Genomic DNA, 24,946 nt, shown 5'->3' on the forward strand with positions numbered 1-24,946 from the left:
TATCTTCAATAGCAGACAGCAAAAATGTTTCAAAGATGCATAGGAGCCATTACTGAAAAAAGACAAGTAGTTCCTACAAATTTACAATATAAAATCTTTGCAATATTGATTGATTGATCCACTCATCCCTATAACAAATATTTAGGGGACACCTATTAAGTGCTATGTAATATAAAAATGTCTAAGATAAGACCCAGGCCTATAAAGAACTTGTTGGAGACAGTCAGATCTCATTAGTAACACACATGGCACAAATATGCTTTGGCTTATATAATGGTGAATACAAATCAACAAACATTTACAAACATACATCAGTCTCCTCCCTCAAAGAGTTTAATTCTGCTTTATAGGCTCCTAGATATTTAAAGGACCTTAGAGATTATATAATTCAATTCCCTCATTTTATAGAAGAAAGTGGGACCCAGATAGGTTAAGTGACTTGTCCAATGTCACACAGTTGCAGAAGCAATCTAAAGACTGCAGTGTTACACTGGATTGCATTCTAGGCTAAACTCTTGTTACTAACAAGATCTTGCATAATTCGCTTAATTTTATTGGTAAAATATGGGGGCTTCACACACATTATTTACATATTTGTCAAACTGGTTTACTAACTATTCCCCAAACTTGGCATAACTATCTCCTACCTCTGTGCATCATTCAGTTAGGCTCATGCCAGAATGGATTCTCCCTCTGGTCATCTCCACATTTCAGATTCCTTATCTCTCTACAAGGCTCGTCTCATGTTGTCCCTTTTCTATGAAGCTTTCTTTAACTCCATCTGCCAGGTGTTAGCACCCTCTCCCTTCTCAAATATCCCTACAGCATTTTCTCTGCTCTCTCCATTGTCACCTTCATGCCCTCACTTCACCTTCTATTTTACTTATATTTCCATATTGCATGTTCCTACAGCCTTATGTAAGTTCCTTGAGGACTAGGTGGTTTCATTTTTTGTCTCTGTATCCTCTTTGAGAAGACGCATGAAAGATCTGGGTTTAAATCCAGCTTGAGACACTTACTAGATGTGTTTGTGACCTTAGGCAAGTCACTTTATTTTCTGTGTGTCAGCTTCCTCAAATAAGGGGATGGGACCTGATGGTCTCTAAGTTGTCTTCCAGCTTTACATCTAAAATGCTATGATACTCAGAACCAAGCACTGTGCATTCTTTAAACACAGTAGCCACTTATTAAATGTTTGTTGAATTTTATTGAATTTTCTGAGGAAAGGTGGTGGCACATGACTCAGAAATGAACCCAGGGAGAAGAGAAAGCTAGCCTGAGAATAAACATACCTTTTGCTGTTTTCCACACAAAGCTAACAAAAGGCTAACAAGATTCCTTTTATGGAAGTTCTGATGTCTAAATATGCTAATCATCCTTTAGTAATAGTCCAGCGTGAAAATGTATTTTACAAATCCTATAGCCCAAATAAATAAGAGCATGTACCCCATTTCCTGATTACCTCGTCAGACTGCCTGATGTTAGGGCAGCAAGAAAAGGAGCACACAATATTGGGAAATGTCAATCCTTCAATCCTTCTCCCCTCCTATTAAAATTAAAGTGCGATAAAAAGGAAAGAAAGGGAACAAAACTCTGTTCTCTTCACCAGCCCATTTGTACAGCCAAAATAGCTGTCTTTAAGGGGGCAGCTAAACCCATCAAGCTCCTTTTTTCATTAGAGCTATGCAATCTGGGAAAGAAAATGTCACTGGAGAATCATACCAGGCAACGAGTAAATTAGAGACCAATTTCCTTCCCCCAAAAATTATTATCTAAGAAGGGAAAAGAAAGTACCTGTGTGAGGGCAAGGAGGAGACAGAAGATATTTCTCAACTGGCAGCTAAAGTCTAATTAGACTGACAAATCTTCAGTGCCTTCCCCAGTTATGAGGCTTGGCAGGAAAGAAACTAGCCCTGGAGCCACACATTATGTAAGGCTGTTAATCAATATTAGTTGAGCCCCGATCCTAAAAATAAACTTTCCCAGGAGGCTCTGTTGTGTAGTGGCGAAATCAAGCAATTGGGAACCCTGTGGAACACTATGGAATTGGTGGCAATGGGTTTGAGGCAAAGGGGCAGAGGAGCTAATTAATTTGGGATAAGTATTACTATACAACTAGTATCTCTCTATAGTTTAAAGCACTGAGTTTGGCTTAAGAGAGCTAGTCTTTGTGATACCATAAAGAAGATCCAAATTTCAGGCAGGGGTGAGAAGAGGTGACTTAGTTACCTTTTAACTCTGAGATTCTATGATTCTGAATCCCATCTAAGGAAACTTGTTTACCAAAAGAACTGTTAAAATATAAACTCTCATATCTTGCTCCCAAAACATATAGCTTGATGATATTAAACAAGGTATGGCATATCGGCAAATGTATCATATCTATTAACCTCATAACACCTCACTATAATTATAGTCCTATATATCTAATAATTATAAAATACCTAGCATTTGCATAGAGCTTTATAATTCACAAACGATTTATGCATGTTATCTCATTTAATCCTCACTACAGCTCTATGAGCTAGGACAGTACTAATATTATCTTCATTTTACAGATGAGGAAACTGAGACTAAAAGGATCAAAAGGCTAGCAAGGGACTGAGGAAAGATACGGAATTTGACTTTCCTGACTCCAGTTCCAGCATGTATAGCTATACATTGGGACATGTAGTTGTCTAGGTGATAATTTTGAAATTTTTCTTCAGTAAGTCAGATTCTCCTTTTTGAGATAAACTTATATGTGCATGGATGGGTGAGGTAAATGTGGGGGTGGGGTGGGGAGGGGAGGAAGAGCCAGTCTTCATAGTTCCTTATATTAGATGGCTCTCAAAGTAAGGTTGAAAATTATCATATATTAATAGAGTATTGTTGTATTATGTACTTACGATCTGATACAACATTGTAAAGACAAACTACTTTGAAAGTCCTAAAAACTCTGAGCAATGCAAAGCCCAAACAAGACTCCAGAGTACCAATAAGAAAACATGCTATCCACTACTAACAGAGAAGTGATGGACTCAAAGTGCAAAATGAGACCTATATTTTTGGAAATGGACAGTGCAAGATTTTGTTTTGATTTACTGTATATATTATATAGATGTGTACATAATGTATATATATGTATGTGTGCATGTATGTATATGTATATGTGTGTGTATTTCTTTTTTGTTCTTTTGGGGGGGGGCTAGGCAATGGGGTTAAGTGACTTGCCCAGGGTCACACAGGTAGTAAGTGTTATGTGTCTGAGGCCAGATTTGAACTCAGGTCCTCCTGAATTTAGAGCTGGTGCTCTATCCACTGCGCCACCTAGCTGCCCCTATGTGTGTATTTCTTACAAGAGTATTGAATAGATTTTTGTCCTTATAAGTGATAAAAATAATTTTTAAAAGTCAGGTTTACTCTAAGATTTTTAATGCTACTCTGGATAATGTTGGGGTTCATTTGATAGTTGGGAAATTGCTTCCTTCTCTCTTCTCTAAAACTAGCCTATTCACAAGGTAACCCATTCTATTAGGAATTTTGTTGTATCCAAGCACAGGCTGGGGTAGATGTGTCCCAAAATATAAGTGGCTATAGGGAAGAGGGCATCAGGTATACTAAAGAATAGGTGATATAGAATAATTAGGCTTGCTCTAGAAGGAATAGGAGAGCATGCACATAGAAATAGCTAGATTGACTGGTGAACCCAAGAGTTCAATCCAAAAGTAGCAATCCTGCCACACCCAAGAAATTCCGTTAATCCTTATGTTTATCCTAATCATATCAAGTTATGTCTCGTATGTTTGAAGTTACTTAGATTGTCCTTAAAATCAACTGGTTTATGTGTAAAAGCTTGATCTGTTTATTTGAGTGTAAAACCCCATGGACCCTAATAACTTTGGACTATCTCCAAATTTGTTTATATCTATGCAGAGCTAATTGCACAGGTTCTAGTTAGGTGTATAGCTTTTTTTTCCCGAAAAGGCTGAGCACAGAAATCAAGGTTGTCAGTGATGTGGGAACACATTTACTTGTATCCTTATTGTATGAGTTTTTCATGAGTAATTTGTATATTATCAATAAAACCTGAAGTTTTATTAGAGGTTGGAGTTACTGTGTTTCTGTTCCTTGAGATTCAGAACTAGACTGACTCACCAGGTAAACCTGGAATTACCCAAAGGAACCTCTTTTCTTCTGTACCTTCTAATTTTCACTTAGAGCTTTTTTTTAATCCCAGAACACCTAAAATTCAGATTTAATTAAACTACTTTTTTCAATAAACACCAACTGAGAGGAAAAGTTCTTTCAATGGCCATATCTAGAAATGGCCAATTATGATCAGATGGTGTATATAGTACACATAACATTTTCAGGGAAGAACAATCACCTTTACCCTGGTGCTTTCACCACACCCACAGAACTATTATTCTCCTGAGAATTTTTCTAGGTACTAGCATTATAAAGCCAGCAGAACACACACACACACACACACACACACACACACACACACACACACACACACGAAGGTTCTCCTTAAAACTTTCAACAGCGAAGTTCAGTAAGTCGAAGATGAAAACGAGATCTCAAAATCCTCTAAAATCTTTCTTTTGTAATGATAATTAGAATAATTCCAGCTCAGGCAGAATAGAGTGATTTTCTTGCAATTTTCTGGTACAGGACGGCATGGGTGAATGTCAATGTGACTGTACTGTATATTGGCACAGAATACACAATCAATGAACTAAAAGTTCAGAAATGGTTACAAATGGTGATATGGACAGAACATACTGATGAATTATGCAACTGTTAACAAGACAATGTAGCAGTCCAAGGTAACAATATAAATTAAAATGGAAACGAGCTCTCTCTTAGCCCTTTTCTTTCGTCTGGCAGCATTTTTTAAAACTACTTATAGGAACTTCATTATAGTACTGACAAAGGTCCTGCCTTTCATTCTTGTCATCTCCTAACTATACAAAAACCCAAGATTATGAGTAGATGCCAGTGGAATTTGGTTCATCTCAATCCAAAGGATGACTCAATGACTATTAGGGTGGTACTGGAATGCCTAGGGGATCCCAGAAATGGTAATTCCTGTCAGATGTTATCATCAAGGGAGTGAAAGCCCAAACCACCAATTCTGAGTGCAATCTCCTTCTGAGGATCCCAGTGTTAGCACAATCAGGGAAGCTGGGCAATTAAGCTATAGTAGTAGGAAGACTTCAATTGCTGACAAAAGTGCTAATGAGGAATTCATCTTTTCTCCCACTCTGAGGCTGCCTAGAAGCAACACATAAAAGCAAAGAAAGTACAACTTTCTCAGCTGGTGTTTCTAAACTAGCCCTTATATTGCAGCCTCATTTCATTATTTCCTGAATTCAAATCTGTTCTCAGAGACTTACTAGCTATGTGACCCTGGGCAAGTCACTTATCTCTGTTTGCCTCAGTTTTCTTATATGTAAAATGAGCAGAAAAAGGAAATGGCAAACCACTCCAGTATATTTGCCAAGAAAACCCCAAATAGGGTCAGAGAGAGTTGGTCATGGCTGAAAAAATCACTGAATATATTCTTTATTAGATGTCTTTTCTTTCAAGTAAAAGGAACATGGCTTAGTAGATAGAAATCCAGGATAGAGCTCTCCCCACTCCTTCTATAGCAAGGGAGCCAGCCTAATTGGCTATATCACCTATTCTTTAAGACACCTTGGGTTTAGACCTAGCTTCAAGTCCTGCTTCTGACGCATACTCTTTATTTGATCACAGACAAATAAGTTGACTCTAAATGAGCCAGAAAACTCTAGAATAAGGCCGTAAGTATATTTGAGTTGCCAATATACTTTGGCAGTTCCCTTCACTGATGAAATCACAGATTAAGGAAAAAAAATACCATAGCTATTAACTGTATTGGAAAGAATAGCAAGAATGACACATGACACTTCTTTCTAGCAAAACAATGTGTTTCTTATGAGTTTAGTTGCTTCGGTGGATTTCCTTGTGCCTTGAAAGAACAGAAATCATGTGAGCAAGACCCCCTCTATACACTCTTCTTTGTGAAATTTTTGAATTCCTCCAAGAAAGAAGCGTTCACTTGGTTTTTAATTGAAGATTTATAGTGATGAGGAACTCACTCTCTACCAATCCCATTTTGGACAGTTCTAATAACATTTAGAAAGCTTTCTAACCAGAAAGTTTCTTCTGCAAATCAAAACAAAATTTTTCTCTCTGCAAGTTTGACCCACTGTTCATACCTCCATTCTTTGGGGTCAATCAGAAGAAACCTGTCTCTTCATATTACATTAAATATTTCTTATTACCATTTCCTCATTTATTTCTGATCTCCAGTTCTTTCAATAAGCCCTCCTGTGTTAAAGTCATAGGCTCCATGTCCTTATCCTGGTTATTGTCCATGGATAAACTTAACTTGCCAATAACCTTCTTAAATTAATGGTGCCTGCAATTGCTCATAACTTCTATGCAGGGTATGGTACAACGAGTTGATCATCTTCAAAATGGACATGGTGGTTCTTTTAAGGAATCCTAAATTCACTATAGATAATTTAAGGGACCATAGTCCCTCTACCACTTAACATCTTTGCAGTAAATGATAGAGCAATGGACCTGGAGTTAGGAAGGACTGAGTTCAAATCCAGCCTCAGACACTTACTAGCTGTGTGAGTATGGACAAGTTATTTAACTTCTGTCTACTTTAGTTCCCTCATTTATAAAATGGAGATAATAATAAAAACTACCTTACCAGGTTGTTGTGAGGATCAAATAAGATAGTATCTGTAAAACACGGTGTAAAACCCAAAGTATTACATAAAATGGTAGCTATTATAATTACTAATAATTATAAATTTGACAAGGTTTTGGAACTAACCCTTTTACTATATAGCATCTAGCATAGTGACAGACACATAAATGCTTAATAATTGATTGCCTGGTTTTTACATATAGTTGTTTTGTTCTTTCATGCTTCTGTGCATTCCACTGTCGCTGTGAACATGTACTTAGATACCCTTAAAAGCAGAAAATCTTAACATTACTTTCATTCACTTTGAGATTTATTACAAAAGTGAAAGAAAATGCCTATAGATATAAGCCAATTATTATCATGATAAGGGGGGAAATTATATGGCAGAAAAAAAAGACTCTTATAAAAAGCTTCTTCCCATTGTCTATTTAGAGAGGCAGCATAGTTTGGAAAGAATTTTAGATTGGAAGTCAGAGGAACTCAGTTCAAATCCTGATTCTTCTACTCACTTATTACCTTAAGCAAAGCACATGACTTCTATGTAGCTCAGTGTGCTTCTCTGTAAAATGAATGGAGTGTACAAGATCACTTTTAAGGTCCTTTCTAGCTTCATGTGACATGCTTCTGTTAAAATGGTACTTCTGTTATATTAGAATCACTTTGTCATTGAATCCCTTCTCCTGTAATGTCTTTTCATGGTGTAGAAGTGTTCCGAATTTCTGACTATTAACAATGAGGTACCATCTCTGGAAAGTCCTATCAACCTAGAAAAGTTTTGAGTACAGACTAGCACAATGGGACCACATGTCAGTCTACTGGGGACCATTTTAGATTAGTGCTCATTATAGGACATCACATGATGAGTATTTTTGTCTACAGTTGTGGATGAATATCATCTACTAACCTGCATTTGTGGAGGCAGACCTCACATCAGTGAAATCACACATCTCTGAAGTCCTGGAATATTTATTTATTTATTTTGTGAGGTCATCAGAGTTAACTGACTTGCCTAGGGTCACATAGCTAGTAAGTGTGAAGTGTCTGAGACCAGAGTTGAACTCAGGTCTTCCTGACTCCAAGGCCAGTACTGCCCCCTATTCTGGAATATTTAGAACACGGGTTCCTAACTTTTTTTTGGTTGGGAGTGAGGAGGGTACATGAATTTCTTTGGCAGTCTGGTGAAATCTGTGGATTCTTCAGAATAATGTTCTTAAATGCATAAAACAAACACATAGGATTGCTAGAGAAACTAATTATATTCAAATACAGTTATCAAAATATTTGTTTAAAGACAAATTCACAGATGCCAGGTTAAGAACCCCTGATATGGAGTCACTGGCAAGGTTTTGGCACAGTGTTCTTCAGTGTTTCCTTACCCAGAGGCCCTGTCTTCTATATATTTGGGGGAACCATTCAGTAGGTACCCAGATTTGTTCTTGTTAATGCATTTGCCCTCTGAAGGGCATACCTAGGGATCCTGTTTGTTTCTGTCTAATCCCCAAGTACAGAAGCAAGTCTTACTGAGGTCAGTAGGTATTTGGCTTTTGAAGGGACTGTGAGATTAGCCATCTCTTAGAAATGTCATTTGTTCTTTTGCTTCACACAGAGCTAAGACAATGTATTCTGAGAGAAACCAAACAACTCTGCCAAGACTTGTACCAAAAGAACAATCCTTCCACCAACAATAAACAGGACTTTTCTCAAGCTACAGGGAATCATAATAGAAATACATATTGCCTTTTATATTCCTTTCAGTGGGAAGACTGAAGTGTCAGGAATTATTGCTTTAATATCAGTAGAAAAGAAACAATTTGTGGAAGAATTCATGAAAGTATGTACACACATGTCAGCACATGTGACCAGGAAAGACCTGACCTTAGTGGCCTTTCCTGAGTGTTTAAATCTGGTCTGCTAATAATTGCAGTCCATATTGAAGCCCTTTAGCAAGGACCTTTCTGGGAGTTGTCTTTCAAACAGCAAAGAAGGGAGAGAAATCATTTCTACCTTGGTCACAGCGTCTTTATTGTACAAGAAGCAAAGTCACCTGTTGCTTAATTGGTGACTCATTTGGGGTTCACTGCATTCACCAAAGTTAATGAAAAGGTGATGTCAAAGATCAGACTCAGCTGGGTCTCCAGAGAAGCACTGAGGTATTGAATTTTCTACAAACACTAACTAGACTGGGGGCAATTTTCCGACAAGTAGCTGAAACTTTTTATTTAATGCCAATGTATTTGAAGCTAATAAATCAATTAACCTCCTACCCCCAACAGATGAGATTTATGAAATGTTAAAGGAACCAGCTGAGCTCTAAGCTTTACCTTGGGCATAATTGCTTTCAAATAAATAAAAGAAAATGCAACAACCATGCCAAGAACACTTAGCATACTTAAACCCGAGATTTTCAAATTTCCTGCTCATGTGTAACCTGGATTATTGTCAAAGCAAAGGAAACCCAGTGTGCAGCAGAGGGAGAAGTGATTAATCCCAAGTGAACAGTAACAGTAAAATCCGCATTCCTCAAGGATTATTTTTGCCTCTAGCACAAACTGCCCTTAATTTAACAGTGCCCATTCCCCCAATGATGAGAAATTCATATTTCTTAAAAAGTCATGTTGAGGATGTGAACTGGACTGAATCAAGCTCTACATTCCAGATGATAATAGATTTCCCTTGTCTTCCTTTTCCTTTTTTGCAATTTGCAAAAATCAGGAAATAAAGTTAGATAAGGGAGAATTTCATGCGGAAAGCATTGTCCATTGATCATTCTGAATAACAGTACTGCTATTACAATGAAAAATATGATAGTAATACTAACCCATGTGTACCATAAGACTTTTATAACTTTCTTCATGATGGCTGTCTCTTTTTCTACTGCTAGGGCTTATTAATATGAGAATCTTTGAGGCAAAATTCCCATAAACTCTATAATTTAGAGCCATCAGTCTTCAGAGCTCCATTGACCAAAATACTCACATGCTCCAAGACACAAAAAACACAAGCAGACATGATGTGGAGAAAGGAATATGACTTACCTGAATGCTGGCTGTGGAGCGATTCTTTCGAGTAGTGGTGGTTGCCATTGTAGTGGTGGTTTCCATGACAGTTGTAGACATTTCCGGTGGCATGGAAGTTGTAGGTGTTGTCCCCAAAAGAGATGGTACTTCTCCCACGAGCCTGACACTACCATTGATTTTAATATTAGGGTTGTTCTCAGCTGCCATATTCAGAACTTTCAAGCCATCGTAATAGAGCCCAGAGAGCTGACCTTGGAAGAGACGTCCTTTGTCTTTTCCTCCAATGGCTATTTGCGCCTGAGTGTTGAAGATGGTTAACTGCCGGCCTAGTGGGGTTGGGTGGAAGAAACAGGATTATTTCCATACATTTCTTTCCTCTTTATCTTACCTGATTGAAATGGACTGAAGGTCAAAAAAGGCTTCCTGGAGGTATTGGGAGGGGGGAAAGGGAGAAAATAGGATCACAGAAATCTAATACTCCAAATTACTGTCCTGAAGTCATTGTCAAGGTATGCTGTGCTGTGATTATCTCTTCTGCTGACTAGCTAAGAATCTGAATCCACTGGGATAATAAATATTTCCTACCATTTCCCTTTAAGGAAGAAGAAATCTTAGTTTCTGGCCTGTAGGTGGGCATGCATTCTTCCTGAGTAAATAATTTGTGATTGTCGTAAGAAATTCCAAAATTAGGCAAAAAACCCCCAAAAAACAAACAAACAAACAATCATCAGAAATTCCTATTGCATGAAGTATTTTATAGAACTATAGCTATATATGACTAATGAATACTCAAAGAGGTCAGAGGGCTTATCAAAAAGATAGTAGAAACTAAAGCTCAAATTGAAAAGACACAGAGCCTGTTAACTTAAGAATCTGAGCGTATTTCAGTTAAGATATTCAAATTTATATAAACTCAATATACAGCTATCTGATCAGTAAATGTTATTTCTTTGTATTCCCTTGGTTCATGATTCACCATATACACTAACCAATAATCATCACATCATACAACTTTTCCTATTAGAAAATTATGGAAATTCTGCTGTATTTTGGCCTAAAAGATAGAAATAAGAAGACAGGAGCCATGTTCATGAGAAAATAAGGGTGGTAATTTGACTTAGAGCTCAACTCTGGCTGTAACCTTAAAAACAAAGGATGTTAATTAAAGCACTGAATGAAAGTATCAGGAAAATGAAGGAGGTGGATTGGAGAGAGATAAAGGGTACTAGGGGATTTTTTCACTTCTCACAGGAAATATGATTTCCAGGATAAAAACCAGATAGCATTGGGTTAAGAATAGTTACCTCATAATCATCTCAGTCATTTCATCTCTTCCAACCCTATCTAAAAATGCTAATAAGTATCCTCTATCATGTGCCACTTCTCTCTAATAATAAGGCTTCAAACAGTTCTCAAAGCATTTTTTCCCCCTAAACCAGACCTGTGATTTCATTAGAATGGGAAGTTCCTCAGTCAGGAACTTCTATCAATGCAAGTGGCAATTTCTCTACAATTTATATTCTTAGAACACTGGAACACAAATTTTCAGTGGCTTGCCCAGGGTCACCTAGTTAGTATCTACCAGTGGCAAGTCTTGAAACCAGGTCTTTCTGTCTCTGAGACCAGTTCTCTGCATGACACCAAGGCAAGTTGGCAACAAAAAAAGGAAGTCCTTATAGGATAGAAGAGGGAGTAAGTGGAGGGAAAAGAATGAATGGATGATCATTCCTTTAAACTTGAGCTCCTACACAAAAGGAGGGTTCTGATACTGGAAGATTGCCCAAGAGTTTTAGGGTACCAAGAATTTTACCTTATAAGTCTGTAAATCACTTGAAATGAATGACTTACTTCTCTATTCTCTACAAATTTAACATATTGATGAAATGTATAATTAATGGTTATTACTGGTGATGATTATAATATTACTTAGGTGCCATATTCTGGCCATCACTAAACAACTGAAAATTTTCTCATCATGTCATTATGTGTTTCATCCTATTTTTCTCTTTCTCATTTATAAATCTCTTAGGTCTTTCAAATGAAAAAAATCATGAGAACTCTATTACCAGCACTTAGCATAGTGCCTGACACATAGTAGGCACTTAATATACATTTATTGTATTGTAATCAAGTCTGAACAAGCTGGCAGTAGTGATTTTCTCTTCAATGCTCTGGTTTCCAGAGGTTACCTAGAAGTAAACTTGTCTTAACTTCTATGCTAGTAGAGTTCTGTGACCTTTGAATTTGGATATAGCTTTAATATGGAAGGAAGAAAAACAAATATAGAAGGCTATCTGATTTTTCCACTATTTTATTCCCAATGTTCCTACATCCTATTCTCCTACTCTGCTTTCCTTTGCAGCCAAGAGATATATCCAAAGGTAAACTTCTTCATATCCTCCATCATTTCATGGGATAGTTTCTATTCTATCTTCCTCATCCCCCAACACTCTTCCAAAATTCTGTCCCAAGTATTTGATCCTGAGTATGAGGACCATATTCACAATAGAGGCTCTCTCTCTTTCTTTCTATTCCATTTCATTCCTTAACTTTGTATGATGCAGAGACCTCTTTGAGTGGTGAAGATTTGGGTCATAACTCCCCAAGTTATATTTACTACTCCACTCTCCAAATCCACTTAATGGTCTGGTTAGATAAGGCCTGTCTGCTCCTTCATTTGCCAGGATCTCTAGAGCTAAACAGAGCTAAATGTAAAGCTAAATATATTTTTAATCTTATTCCTTAGACTCAACTGTAGTTCTTTGTCACCCATGTCTATATGGGAATGTTTTGTTAAAAAAATAATCTATTAATAGAAATCTAAAAAGACCATACTAAGCCCCTGGCCTATTTCCTTTATATCTTTGATGAATCATATTTTTTTTCCAGTCAGTTGGGCTCTTCTAGTCTTGTAATTTGAAACATTAAGAAAAAAAGAGAATCTCATTTTCTCAAATCTAGCAATATCTCCCTAGTATGTATGTTATACCACCAATTCAAGATTCATAGGAGAATTTTTTTTCATTTGTTTGAGATGCAAATCCTCCTACCCCTCCCCTCAAACCTTGTCACATTAGAAATTATTCTTACCTCATTTGACCACCAAGTTCACACGTTAAATTAAGTCCTTGCAGCTACAGTAAGTGTTGAACAAAGACTAATTAATTAAACCTCAGAACACCCTTGGGAAATAAATAGTACTATTTCTCCTCTCTCAGATGGAAATCTGAGCTATAAAGAAGTTAAATGGATTGTCTAAGGTTAGAAAGTCAGTCAATAGTAGACACTAGTCAGAAAATGAACTGTGGAATCCTTTGACCCCACCAACTTCCCCATGGCAGTACTTACTCCTAAGACCCATGCTAAGTAGTTTCTATGGCTTTTATCTAATCACCAATCTATCTTTGCCCTCTCCTTCTTATTGTCTTTTCAAGGATGTTTGGCATGTTTCTAAAATGGTTCCTGAAGAGAAAATGGTAATGGTGAGGACATGGGTAGGGTGGGGGGGAGGGTGGAAAGACAGGTAAGGAATGAAGAGAATGGATAAACATTAACCACTTACTTTTTCAGAAAGTCAGAAATGCATTCTTTAATGCATAGTATCATTATACAAGAGAACTGCATCTTGCATACATTTCTTCAGTTACCTATGCATTTATCAACCCATACAAACTCAATAACCAGGTTATGGCACCACCTCCCCTTATTCTCTTTGCATTCTGACCCTCCAACAGGTTTCTTTGTTGGTCTACTGACAAAATACTATCATCAAAAGAACTACAGCCAAATGATGACTTCGTAATGGTTTACAGAAATGAAAATGCCTGGCATGCTGTTAAACTCAGATTTCAAGAGGCAATGGAGAGAAACAAAAGATTATCAAAATAAAATAGCAAAGAACAAAAAGTTTTCTCAGGCACATGAGACTCAGACATGCATCTATTTTTTTCTTTTAAAAAAGGTGAGGCAATCACTGTCTTTAATGTTAAAGGGACTTTATAAACTTGTATTTACTGAACAAAATTATTTGCTTTTTAAAGTTATCCGTATTGCTTTTTAATTAGACCACAAGTGTTAAAAACAGGGCAAAAGGTTGATCCTATTAACTTCCACCCAACTTAGAACTCTCAAATGCTATTCTTGTTATATGTTTGTGTGTGCCTGTGTCCATCCATACACACACACACACACACACATACACACACACACAGGGTTGAATAATTACTAATATGCTTCTTGTCTATTATCTGAATCTCTCAAAATTTTAAGAGATGTCTTGTGGTCTAAAAGTATGATTTATGTATGTTTATCCTGGACATTATAAATGGAATATTTTCTTCTTCTTTGGAAGGTCATAGCTCACCTTCTAGCAGGTCTTCCATGAAATACAGTATACACTAATATTGGGTTCATTTGCTGCCCTCTTTTGTTAGAATATAATTATTATCCCATTGCCCCCCCAAAAAAAATTAGAGAATATCATTTGCCTTTCTTAACCCTTGGTCCTATTCCCCTCTGTTTTAAAAAATTTGTACTTTGGTTGTATTGAAGAGATCAGAATTCATCCTACACATCACACATTCAAAAATGTCATTTCTTTTTTTTCAAGGTCAGCAGCTAAGACCCAAATAACCTATAGACGTATTTGAACTTTTGCTACTCAACGTTTACATTCAAGGCAGACTCCAGCTCTCTCACTCTCATTATTGTTTAAAAACAAATGTTTAAAAAAATGTCCTCATAACATTTGTTTTAGTCAGTTTAATCCCGTTACAACCATTTTATAACAAATTCAAGTCATAACTCTTTAAACCGCACTTAAAACAGAGGAAAGCCAAAACAGCCCCTATGAGATACAAGTTTAACAGGTAGTTTTGAAACTTTTAGAACACTGTGGTAAGAGATCATTTAAAACAAATTAAGAAGAACGTCATGCAGTGGTTAAATTGCCATAATACATTTCTTTTTTAAAGTTCCTGGAATTTCCTGTTTGTGGTTGTTACACTAAGAGTGATCTTAGATGTTAGTCCCTTTAACTGTATTTTAATGGCAATGTATTATAGCATGATTTATCAACATATGGCAGGTGGAAGCTGACACAAATTATAATGAAAATTAAAACAGTCATTTATGCAGCAGGCGATTATTATTTAAGGAACATTTATTTGCAGGCTTTAAAAATGAGGGTTTAGAATCAAATGATTTTAAAATGAAAGTTTTAATGATGGTTACCTTTTTCCTGCAGCCACTCTTCTACAGGCCGGTTATATTTGAAGGGGATTTTCTGTTTTACCATTTGGAAGCGTTCATTATCAGTGTTGCCTTTAAAGTTTAAAAAACAGCTTAAAGAACAATCTGAAAAGTCAATAAATCATTCAAAAACATCCTAGGTTTGGGTTTTTTATGAAGTTTTAAACTATAGATATCAATTTATCTTTAAAAGAGGTGGGGTTGAAGCCACTCTGTCCTATGATTGACATTCTAAAAGGTCCTGGATGAGAAACCTGAAAGTAGGTTGTTCTTCACTAGGCAGTCCTCAGTCATTCTTCAGGGAATAAAACTCAGAAAGAAAATGGATAGCAAGCCCATTCATTTACAAACGTGCCCATTCCAGCCAGACTTTTTCTCTCCTAGCCTGTGAATGGGCTTAAGACTCAAAACTTTCCCTCACCTATGAATCCATCTAATTTACCCTTGGGCATACTACTAAATCAGTTGACAAATCAGAAATTAGCCAGAGACCTAAGTCACTTCTGCTATCTTTTCCTCAAGAGTATCTCCTGAAGAATTAGGAAACATGAGGTCATGCACTTCATTGGTCTCAATTCATTATTTGACATTTGTCTTGCAAGCTGATGGTTAGGAGAGGAGAATTTTGAATCTGATGGTTATGCACTTTTTAATAAGAGAAACAGTTTTACAAGTTTCAAATCAGGGGCCCAAAGGAGGGTTTGATCCCTTATGCTAAATGTTTGTGATGCTCTAAAGTTGATATATCTACATTCAAAGGGCCATTAACGTGTTCCATATGTAAAAGAGGATTGGAGATCTAAAGTAACTAGCCATGATGAAAAATATTAAAATGTATTTTCAGTTCATTTCACAGACACTGGTCAAAGAAATTTCAGTCTCATTAATAAGAGTTAACTCCATATGGTCACCCTGGAAAGAATGGTTGTCCTTTCCCCCTATAAGAAGTCCTTCACGAAAAATCATTCATTCATAAAGCCTATTAGAAATACCTTTTCCAAGCATGGAGCATCTAATTAAGTATTATATTGGAACATAATTCCTTTTGGAGCATCTCTTTCCTCTATACCTGGATCTATTTTTAATACCCCTGGATGGTTTCTCTAATTAAAATAGACCAAGAGTGTAGAATTAGAGAGGTACACCCCTACAAAATGAGCTTCAAATCACTAAAAAATGAAGCACCATTCCTGAAAATATACTGTATAGTCAATCAACCTTGCATAAATCATTTGGTTATATGCCTATTCTAATTCATTATTTGCAGTAGTCCTCCTAGACTCCAGCAGCTCATCTGCACTAAAAAGTGAGAGCTCCATCTGAAAATAGGTGGTCAGAAACACCAATTAGAAATATGGAAGCAAGGTTGTTGGCTAAGTGTCTAATATCAAGTCAAATGAATACAGGGCTAGCTCTTGTATTCCTTCTTTAAGCACATAAATATTTGTAGATTCTTCTATGTTGAGATGATAACATTAAGACTTGAAGTTTATTCACTAATATTTTGCTTTTCCTTTTTGAGGGAAGGTTGCCACTTCTCCATTCACTCCTTCTTTGAACCACTTCTTGTTATTAGGTAATTAATTATCTTCTTAACAGTAAAATAAAAAAAAAACCAAGGTGTACTTAGGAGTACATTAGCAGTATTCCTTAAATGGTCAAGGAGAGGTAGTTATCATGAAAGTGCTAAATTTTAAGTAAGAGATATTTTTTTTCTTCTCCAGGCTATAATGTACAATGCTATCTTGGGTTGGCCAAGCCCAGAGAACACTATGATTCTAAGTACTATGACAGTGTCCAAGGGGAGAGAGATCCAGAAGGCACACATTGCCAAAAAAATTACTTTTAAGTTTTCTTTAAGGCATATTTTTCCCCAGAAAATATGAAAGGCAACTGGTACTTCGCTGAGATTTGAATCAAGGAAACCGAGTTTTTCTAAGTGAATATCTATTGTGTTGGATCCTACAATAACGACCCTTCCTATAATGATGGGTCTATTCTGACAGATTGCATGTATTTGCAGGTCAACTAACCCAAAAGAATGCCAGACAAAATGTTCAGAAGTCTGAAAATATTCTAGAAGTATCTAATTCCAAATCTTCCCTTCTACTGACAGTACAAGGGATATCATAGACTCTGAAACCTTGAAGTTCCTCCTCACACACACATGCACAAACAAGATAGACAAAAAAATATGGACCCATGAGATTATATCAGGATCCCAAGTGGTACTGGGCCTAATAAGGGACACTCTGAATGGCAAAGGAGACAACTCACTTTCCATATTTAAAACTCCTTGCCATCCTTTTGCATATCATAATAAGCTCATTCTTCTCATTAGGAAATTAATCTGGAAATTGATCAGAAATATATAAACCTGACTATTCCTAGTAATTTATTGTGTAGGGTAGGTGATTCTAATGAAATCAAGGGCAACCAAATTTGAAAATGATCCAATCTCTGTGGAATAAGAATAAAAGTCAGCAATGGCATTGATTTATTTGCTCCAAACCCCTTTAATGTCCACTTCCTTTCTGTACCACACCCCCCTTTTGAGATCATTAAAGTGACATAGTAAGACAATTCTAGAATTAGAACAGGTGAAAAAGAGGGTCAACTGCCTTGATTATAAGGGGTGTGTAAGGAGGACAGCATAGCTAAGATTCAACCTTGGACCTTTCCAAGAATCAGAAAAAGGTTCTTCCCCACCTCAACTTTAAAAAATAATTTAGAATAAAAGTTTAAGGGTTATTCCCACCACCAAGAATATCATTCTGTGATATTAATGATTTTGATCTTTCATACTGTTAAAAAATTAGGAAGGATGGAAGGTCATTAGAAAATCCAAATTGGTTTACATTGCAACATTAACATCATTCTTAGCATCTTTTCATGTTCTTGTTGGTTTTTATTTTAATTTATCTTAATCATTAGGAAGAACTGGGTTAGAAACATGTGCATGAGAATGAGTTCATTTGCCCTGAGCTCCATTTGCTAGATTGATTGAAAAGCAAATATTCCTCTTAATATACATATATACATATACACACATGAATTACTTGCAAAGCTGAGCAAATCTTATCAAATACAAATACACCTTTGTTAAATTGATAATGACATTTAGTTACACATTTTCTAAAGGAATCATCATGAAATTTAAACCAAAAATGAGATTGATTCTTAACACAGAAAATGACACTATTCTCAACAAGGAATAGTCTCATGAATACCATGAATCATAATTGAATACCATGAATGATATCATAAATACCATGTCATTGAAAAGAAGAATATGTGTGAAGGTAACAACTTTTACTGCCAACACACTGAAAGGTCTGGGAAGTATAAGCAGAAATCTTCCAGAACCAGACAGGTCTCCATATACTTTGGCAGCAAAGTAGGAAAACAATCAGACTTACTTAAGCCTTGGAAAAGATTAAGATGGGTGGCCACATTTTATGTTACCTTAAAAAATAATACAAATATCTTTAGCCAGGACTAAAAAAAAAATACTTTTGAAATACTGGCTTCTGCTACACAATAATTTAGCTCCTGGAGACTTATGTTGTGGTAATTAAAATTTGATTCTAGAGAACCAATAAATTGAGGTGAGACCATCATGTCATAACTGGCTCATACGCATGTTTTCACTCATTACACCAAATATCTTTATGTTTTTCTGCATTCAACCTTTGACAAAAGTTATGAAGGATGGGTAAAACAGGAAAGGGGAAACGAATTGAGAGGAAAGAGTAAGGTAGCCCTTCGATATTTTCCCAGTATCTGAGTTTTATTTCCCCTAAAGATTTGGGTCATGTTGAATGTCTCAGGAGAGTGAATATCAAGTGATAGAGGGTGAATTCTTTTCAGATGGTCAGAGCATATCTTTTGTCCATTAGAAATTTTTTCTTTTCCCTGGCATCCAACATCGTTAGTCAAGAAGGTTCTTGTTGGTTTGTATGGTCTCAAGCCAATCTTACCAAAAAAAAAAAAGATCATCTGCAACCTAGTAGCATGGTGAAAATTCACCTCCAAATCCCATACCTATTTATTATTTTGTCCATAAACTTTCTTACAAAAACATTCTCGAGTCAATTGCACCCTAATCTTAGAAAGCTTGACATCCTGCATTTCCCTTAAACTTGCCTGTTTTTGTTCTTCTCTATTTCTAAAACTCCATTCAGATAGACCCATTTCCAAAGCAAAGTGGATTCTCAAATCTCAGAAGGTAAAAGAGCAATTCAGGCACTGACAAATGTTATTTCTTGGTACAGACACTAGTAATGATGATATATTACTTCTGGGTTGAGGAAGAGTGGCTGAAAGGTTCTGGCAATTTGCACCAGGCTGGAAAAAAGGACTTTCCTGCAGGTAAGATATTAATACAATCTGGTATATTGTCAAGCCTATGAAAATGCTAATAGGAATGCCATAACACATTCATCTACTTGGAATTAATGCCAAAGGTATTTTTACATTTTCTCATTGAAAGAATAAAGAAAAAGCATGTGTTTATTGTTTCATTGACACTTTAAAATGAGACACCATATGTGAGGAACAGTTAGTACATGAACGCCATACTCCAGAACTATAGGCAAGGGAAAAACAATTGTTAGGTTTGAGTGGGGATGTTTCTATTGGTCTATACAGCTTCTCCATTTATGTAGAATAACTCATAAGTATAAAAGACTATAAGTGTTACTTGGGAAAATTCCAAAGACACTTCTTGTGCTGACTCCCTGTATTTATACCTTTCAGAACCAAGACATCATTTCAGAAAAGGATGATCTACTGTATCTTCTTGTAGTATAGCCAGCATGCTTTGAAACTCAGTAATGAAGGCTCAATTTCAGAAAAGAAAAAAAATTTAGTATGGCAATGTTCTAAATTACCTATTCCACAGAGATAGTGACTGGACCTACAATTTCATTGGTTTAGGGAATTCCTGATGAGGAAATTACTCTGCCAATGCAGATTGGAACTTTCTTTGCAATTTATAATCTTAATGACTTGCCTGGGGCACTGAGAGGGTAAGTGACTTTTCCAGGCTTACAGAGTGTATGTCAGAGATTGGACTTAACCCAGGTCTTCCTGACTCTAGGATCAGCTCTCTGTCGACCTTGTCACATTGTTTCACAAATGAAATAATACCCCGTATTAAAAAAAAAACACGTTAAAAATCAGGTGTGAATTATGTGTGAATTGATCCAACCATTCTAGAGAACAATTTGGAACTATGTCCAAAGAGCTATACAACTGTGCATACTCTTTGACCCAGTAATACTACCACTGGATCTCTATCCCAAAGAGATTTTTTTAAAAAGGAAAAGTACCTGTATATACAAAAATAGGTATAGCAGCTCTTTTTATGGTGGTATAGAATTGGAAATTGAGGGGATGCTCATCAATTGAGGAGTGGCTGAACAATATGTGATATATGATTATGATGAAATACTATCATGCTATAAAAATGACAAGCAGGATTGTTTCAGAAAAACCTGGAAAGACTTACATGAACTGATACAAAGTGAAGTGAACAGAACCAGGAGAACACCGTATATAGTAACAGCAACATTGTATAATGATTAACTATGAATGACATATATTCTCAGAAATCTAAGACAGTTCCAAAAGACTTACAAAGAAAAAAATGCTATTTACCTCCAGAGAAAGAACTGATGGAGTCTGAATACAGATTGAAGCATACTTTAAAAAAAAACAACTTTTTTTTTGTGTGTGTGTGTGGTTTTTTTTTGGTCTGTGTTTTCTTTTACAAGACTGATGTGGAAAAATATTTATTTTGCATGACTGTACATGTACAACCTACATCAAATTATTTGCCTTATCAATGAGAGGGGAGAGAAGGGAGGGAGAAAATTCAGAACTCAAAATTATATGGTATATATATGCATATATATTTTGAGTAATAAGGAAAACAAAGCATAAAATTTAATATGGCATAGATCAAACTTATGGTGAATCACGGTGAAAAAAGCGATTGTCTACAGGATGTAAATTAATATTTCCAAAGCACAATAATTAAATTAATGACACTTTCAATTCTACTAAGTGGTATCCCAAGAGTCATATCTTGGCCCAAGACTCCAATGTCTCCTTTCTTCCCCATAATGGTCCATAGAGAATCACCCCATGATTTGTGGTCCTCTTCCTACTTTTTCCATATAACCTCATTTTCTCACCTCCTTTAAAGGTTCAATTTCCCCTGTTCACAAGCTCTCTGAGGGGCAAATAATATAGGATACAAACTATTCCCTTTTCTGAAAGGCTACATTCACAGTTGCACTGATCTTTTCATTGCTACTTCCTCCCCAAATGTTTTTGCCCTAGGTAAAAGAATTCCTAATTATTGTTCTCAGAATCCTATAGTCCAAAATAGTTAACTTGCTTTCAAAGGAAATCTGTTTATCACTAGAGTGAATTACTCAAGAGTATACTCTGGAACTTCAATATTAATGTAAGTTGTAGTTGTTGCTGCTGTTACTATTTAATGGATAAATGTGACATCTCAGAGACCCATTGCCAAGATGTTAATACTAACACATCATGAGTAGAAAAAGTGGTCTGACTTATTTCCATCCATGGTGATGGGTTCACATTCATTTACTGACACTTCTTAGCTAAATATTGCTAGTTCCTAATGTCATTGATCTATAAGCCATTTGGTTAATGTTTGGTAATGAAATCTATGGCCATGGGCTATTTAGACCACATCAAAATAATAATAATATATAAAAAAAAAACCATAGCTTTGGCCCCATTAGCAAGGTCCTTCATATATACCTGAAAATGGTCTGCATTTTATCATCCACATTTTACTAGAGATAATTAAAGCATAAAAAATTTAAATGATTTCTCTAAGGCAGAGTTCGGGAACCTGTGGCCTTGAGGCCACATGTGGCCCTCTTGGTCCTCAAGGGCAGTCCTTTGACTGAATCCAAACTTCACGGACCAAATACCCTTAATAAAAGGATTTATTGTGTAAAACTTGGACTTTGTCAAAAGGCCACACTCATGGACCTTGGGACCTAATAGGCCACATGTAGCCTCAAGGCCAAGTTTCCTCACCCATGCTGTAAGGTCATAGAGTGAGTCGGTGGTTTATCTTGGAAAGGAATCCAAGAGACCTAACTCCCAGCTCAGAGTTCAAAATGAGACCACAGATATCATACAGCTCCTGACTTGATACTCAAAGTCTCAAATATTTGTCTGAAAATTCAGATCCAGTGAATGACATATGGCTGACAAGCTATTTGGCAAGTTCAAGACAAGACTGAATTGAAGTACTATCTCTCTGGAGAGCTGTTGTATTAAATGATCATGGTCCAATTTTCAAAAAATCACATCATAGTAGCTAACTTGTTTTGTCCTCTCCTTATGACCAACACAGTCCTTCTCCCCCTTCCCTCAAACCCTAAATCAGAAACTGATTTCTACTAGAAATTCTCTTCAATGACACCCTGATAATTCTGGTAACTTAAATGCCTAAGTCATAAGCCAGGTCTAGGTGACTACTTCCTCTGAACTTCTCTCTATTGCTACAATTTCCAGAATATAGTAAAACAAACACTTAAGGAATCTTTTCCAAGGTGACAAGCCTAACACATTGACTCTTGATTATGCAATTCAGTTTTGAAAATATTATATATAATAAGGTAAATAGATATCTAGTGCATTATAAAACTGTTTTTTTTCTCGTATAATTTTTTTCTGCCCTTCTGAAATTACACTGAAATGTGAACTGAAACTAGACAATTTTATTTTCTGATTCTTTCTTTTTGGTATAGCTAATTATTTCTCTTGTGTTAAATGCCCAAAATCTGTTTGAGAAGATTAAACTATTTTTAAAAAAATAAAATATTTTTTTCTATATAATGGTTCGCTAGTGTTTGATTTAAAACAAATCCTTTTTCAACTTAAAACCTTAAGTTTCATCCTTAGCTTCCTAAGATTTGATCCCTTCAAGATTGCTCCTAGGAAGTTTTTTTTTCACTGATTTCATAACTTACAAAGCCATACTGCTATTCATTCTCTCTCTCTCTCTCTCTCTCTCTCTCTCTCTCTCTCTCTCTCTCTCTCTCCCCCTTCCCTTCCTCCTCTCTCTTTGGTCTTTGGTTCTATATACATTCTTTAATTTCTAACTGCTTTTTCAATTTCCTTTTATTCCTTCAGTGTTTGCCTTTGATTTCCAAGTAGATTAACATCAAACTGGAACCAATTCAGCCTAGCAAATGAGATTAAGTAAAGATGCACTGGCTTGAGGAAAAAAAAATTCCAATCTGTATGTGTGTGTGTGTATGTGCATATGCGTTTGTGTGTGTGCACATGCATGCACAATGACACAACAAAGAAGCCAAGAGTTTTGTCAGAAAGATTTCTTCAGAAAATAAAGATATATATAGTCATTCTCAATATGCCCTATCACATCCAAAATTCCTATTGCCATAGCAATACATATATTTAAATGTAAGCAAATCATACAATATTAGAGTTGGGGAGCGAAGATCAGTCATTTCCTCCAACCTCACTCTTATAAGTGAACACAAAATTCTTGGTATAGCCTAACTGGCATCAATTGTGCCTAGAAAAGTTGCCTCCCTTCGTCTGGACAGCATAATTCAGTTAATGTAACATAAAATTGAATTCACACTTAGGTAGCTAAATATCTCAACAAATGTAAAAGTAATACATTTGTATCATGTATTACTGTCCTCAAAGTACTTTCACTTACAGTATCTAACTGATAGACACTAGCCTCTGTGGCTGTACAATTCTCCCTGTCGAATGCTTAGCTGGAAGATCAGTGTTTTTGAAGATGCATGGCTTAAATGCTTTATGATTCTCTCCTGCCTTTCTTGAACAAGGGGAATGCTAGTATGAGGGTTGCTTCTGCCCCCATGTGGCACGGTATATGTACAGAGATCTAAAACTAGACGAAGATATAGTTGAAGAGTATATGTATATGGTGAGCAGAAACTTACATATCATTTCCTTTTTTTTTTTTTTTAGGTAATTGGGGTTAAGTGACTTGCCCAGGGTCACACAGATAGAAAGTGTGAAGTGTTTGAACTCAGGTCCTCCTGACTTCAGGGCCAGTGCTCTATCCACAGCACCTCCTAGATGCCCCTACATATCATTTCATGTATCAAGATAGGCATAACCCATAACATTCTCATAAACCAGCTTTTTAAATTAGAGCTGTACTTTACATGTATCCCTATTAAAATCAACATTTTATATTCTGTCCACCATTCCAAAACAATTTTGAATACCTATTCTATTGTATAAGATAGTAGTGGTGACCTTAATTTTGTGTCACCTGCAAATTTGAGACCTTTTAAATCATCTGCCTCTTTCACAAATACAGTTTCTCAATGCATAATTCATTGGAACCGCAGACACCTTGCTTCAACTTGAAACTGACATTCCAAGTGCAAATTGTCTTGAAACAATTTTTCCCTTTTAAAGAAATTCTTCCAACTTTTCTTGTGGAATAGTTTTAAAAATGTGAAACATATATTCATTCAATTGGGATCAATTGGCAGGAAAGCTATCTCTACCCTCAATGATTTAAGAAAGCATGACATTTTACAGGAATTTCAGGAATCCAGCCAGCTGGATTTGTTAAACGGCAGCCATGTATCATTTAGTGCAAGATTTTGCAACTAGTTTATGTACATACTACTGTAATATGGTACCAGAATCAAAATTTTCCCAATGAACATTAGGGAATCCAATAGCTGTTTTGTATTTCAGATTCATGTAGTTCCTTGTTAATATTACTTGCAAATTAATTCAAATTACAAATCTATTTGTGAGAACTATCATATGGCACCAATTCTGGCAGCAAAGAACAACAATAAATAATGATATACTTGAGTTGAGGACAAACCATCTAGAGAGAGCTATAAGGTTATGGTATTAT

The 24,946-nt window shown here is 36.1% G+C and overlaps 1 protein-coding gene across 7 annotated transcripts in view; it reads right to left on the reverse strand.

The window, feature by feature from the left end:
• Window positions 1-24,946, reverse strand: part of NRXN3 (neurexin 3) — a 2,091,311-nt gene that overhangs the window by 169,594 nt on the left and 1,896,771 nt on the right. For 4 of the 7 annotated variants that reach the window (XR_013485433.1, XM_078151450.1, XM_078151448.1 and 1 more), the window contains 2 exons: window positions 14,986-15,075; window positions 9,772-10,079 (listed from right to left, as the gene is read on the reverse strand). Coding sequence is in view for 6 of the 7 variants with exons in the window: in XM_078151450.1 (XP_078007576.1) it covers window positions 9,772-10,079; window positions 14,986-15,075 (398 nt within the window). In the remaining variant the exon portion in view is untranslated. The remainder of the gene's footprint in view (window positions 1-9,771; window positions 10,080-14,985; window positions 15,076-24,946) is intronic. The other 3 variants (XM_078151451.1, XM_078151449.1, XM_078151453.1) reach the window with 1 other exon arrangement.

This window comes from Phascolarctos cinereus, unplaced genomic scaffold, assembly GCF_003287225.1.
Source record: "Phascolarctos cinereus isolate Bilbo 61053 unplaced genomic scaffold, phaCin_HiC Scaffold_3;HRSCAF=262, whole genome shotgun sequence".
Classification (NCBI taxonomy): domain Eukaryota; kingdom Metazoa; phylum Chordata; class Mammalia; order Diprotodontia; family Phascolarctidae; genus Phascolarctos; species Phascolarctos cinereus.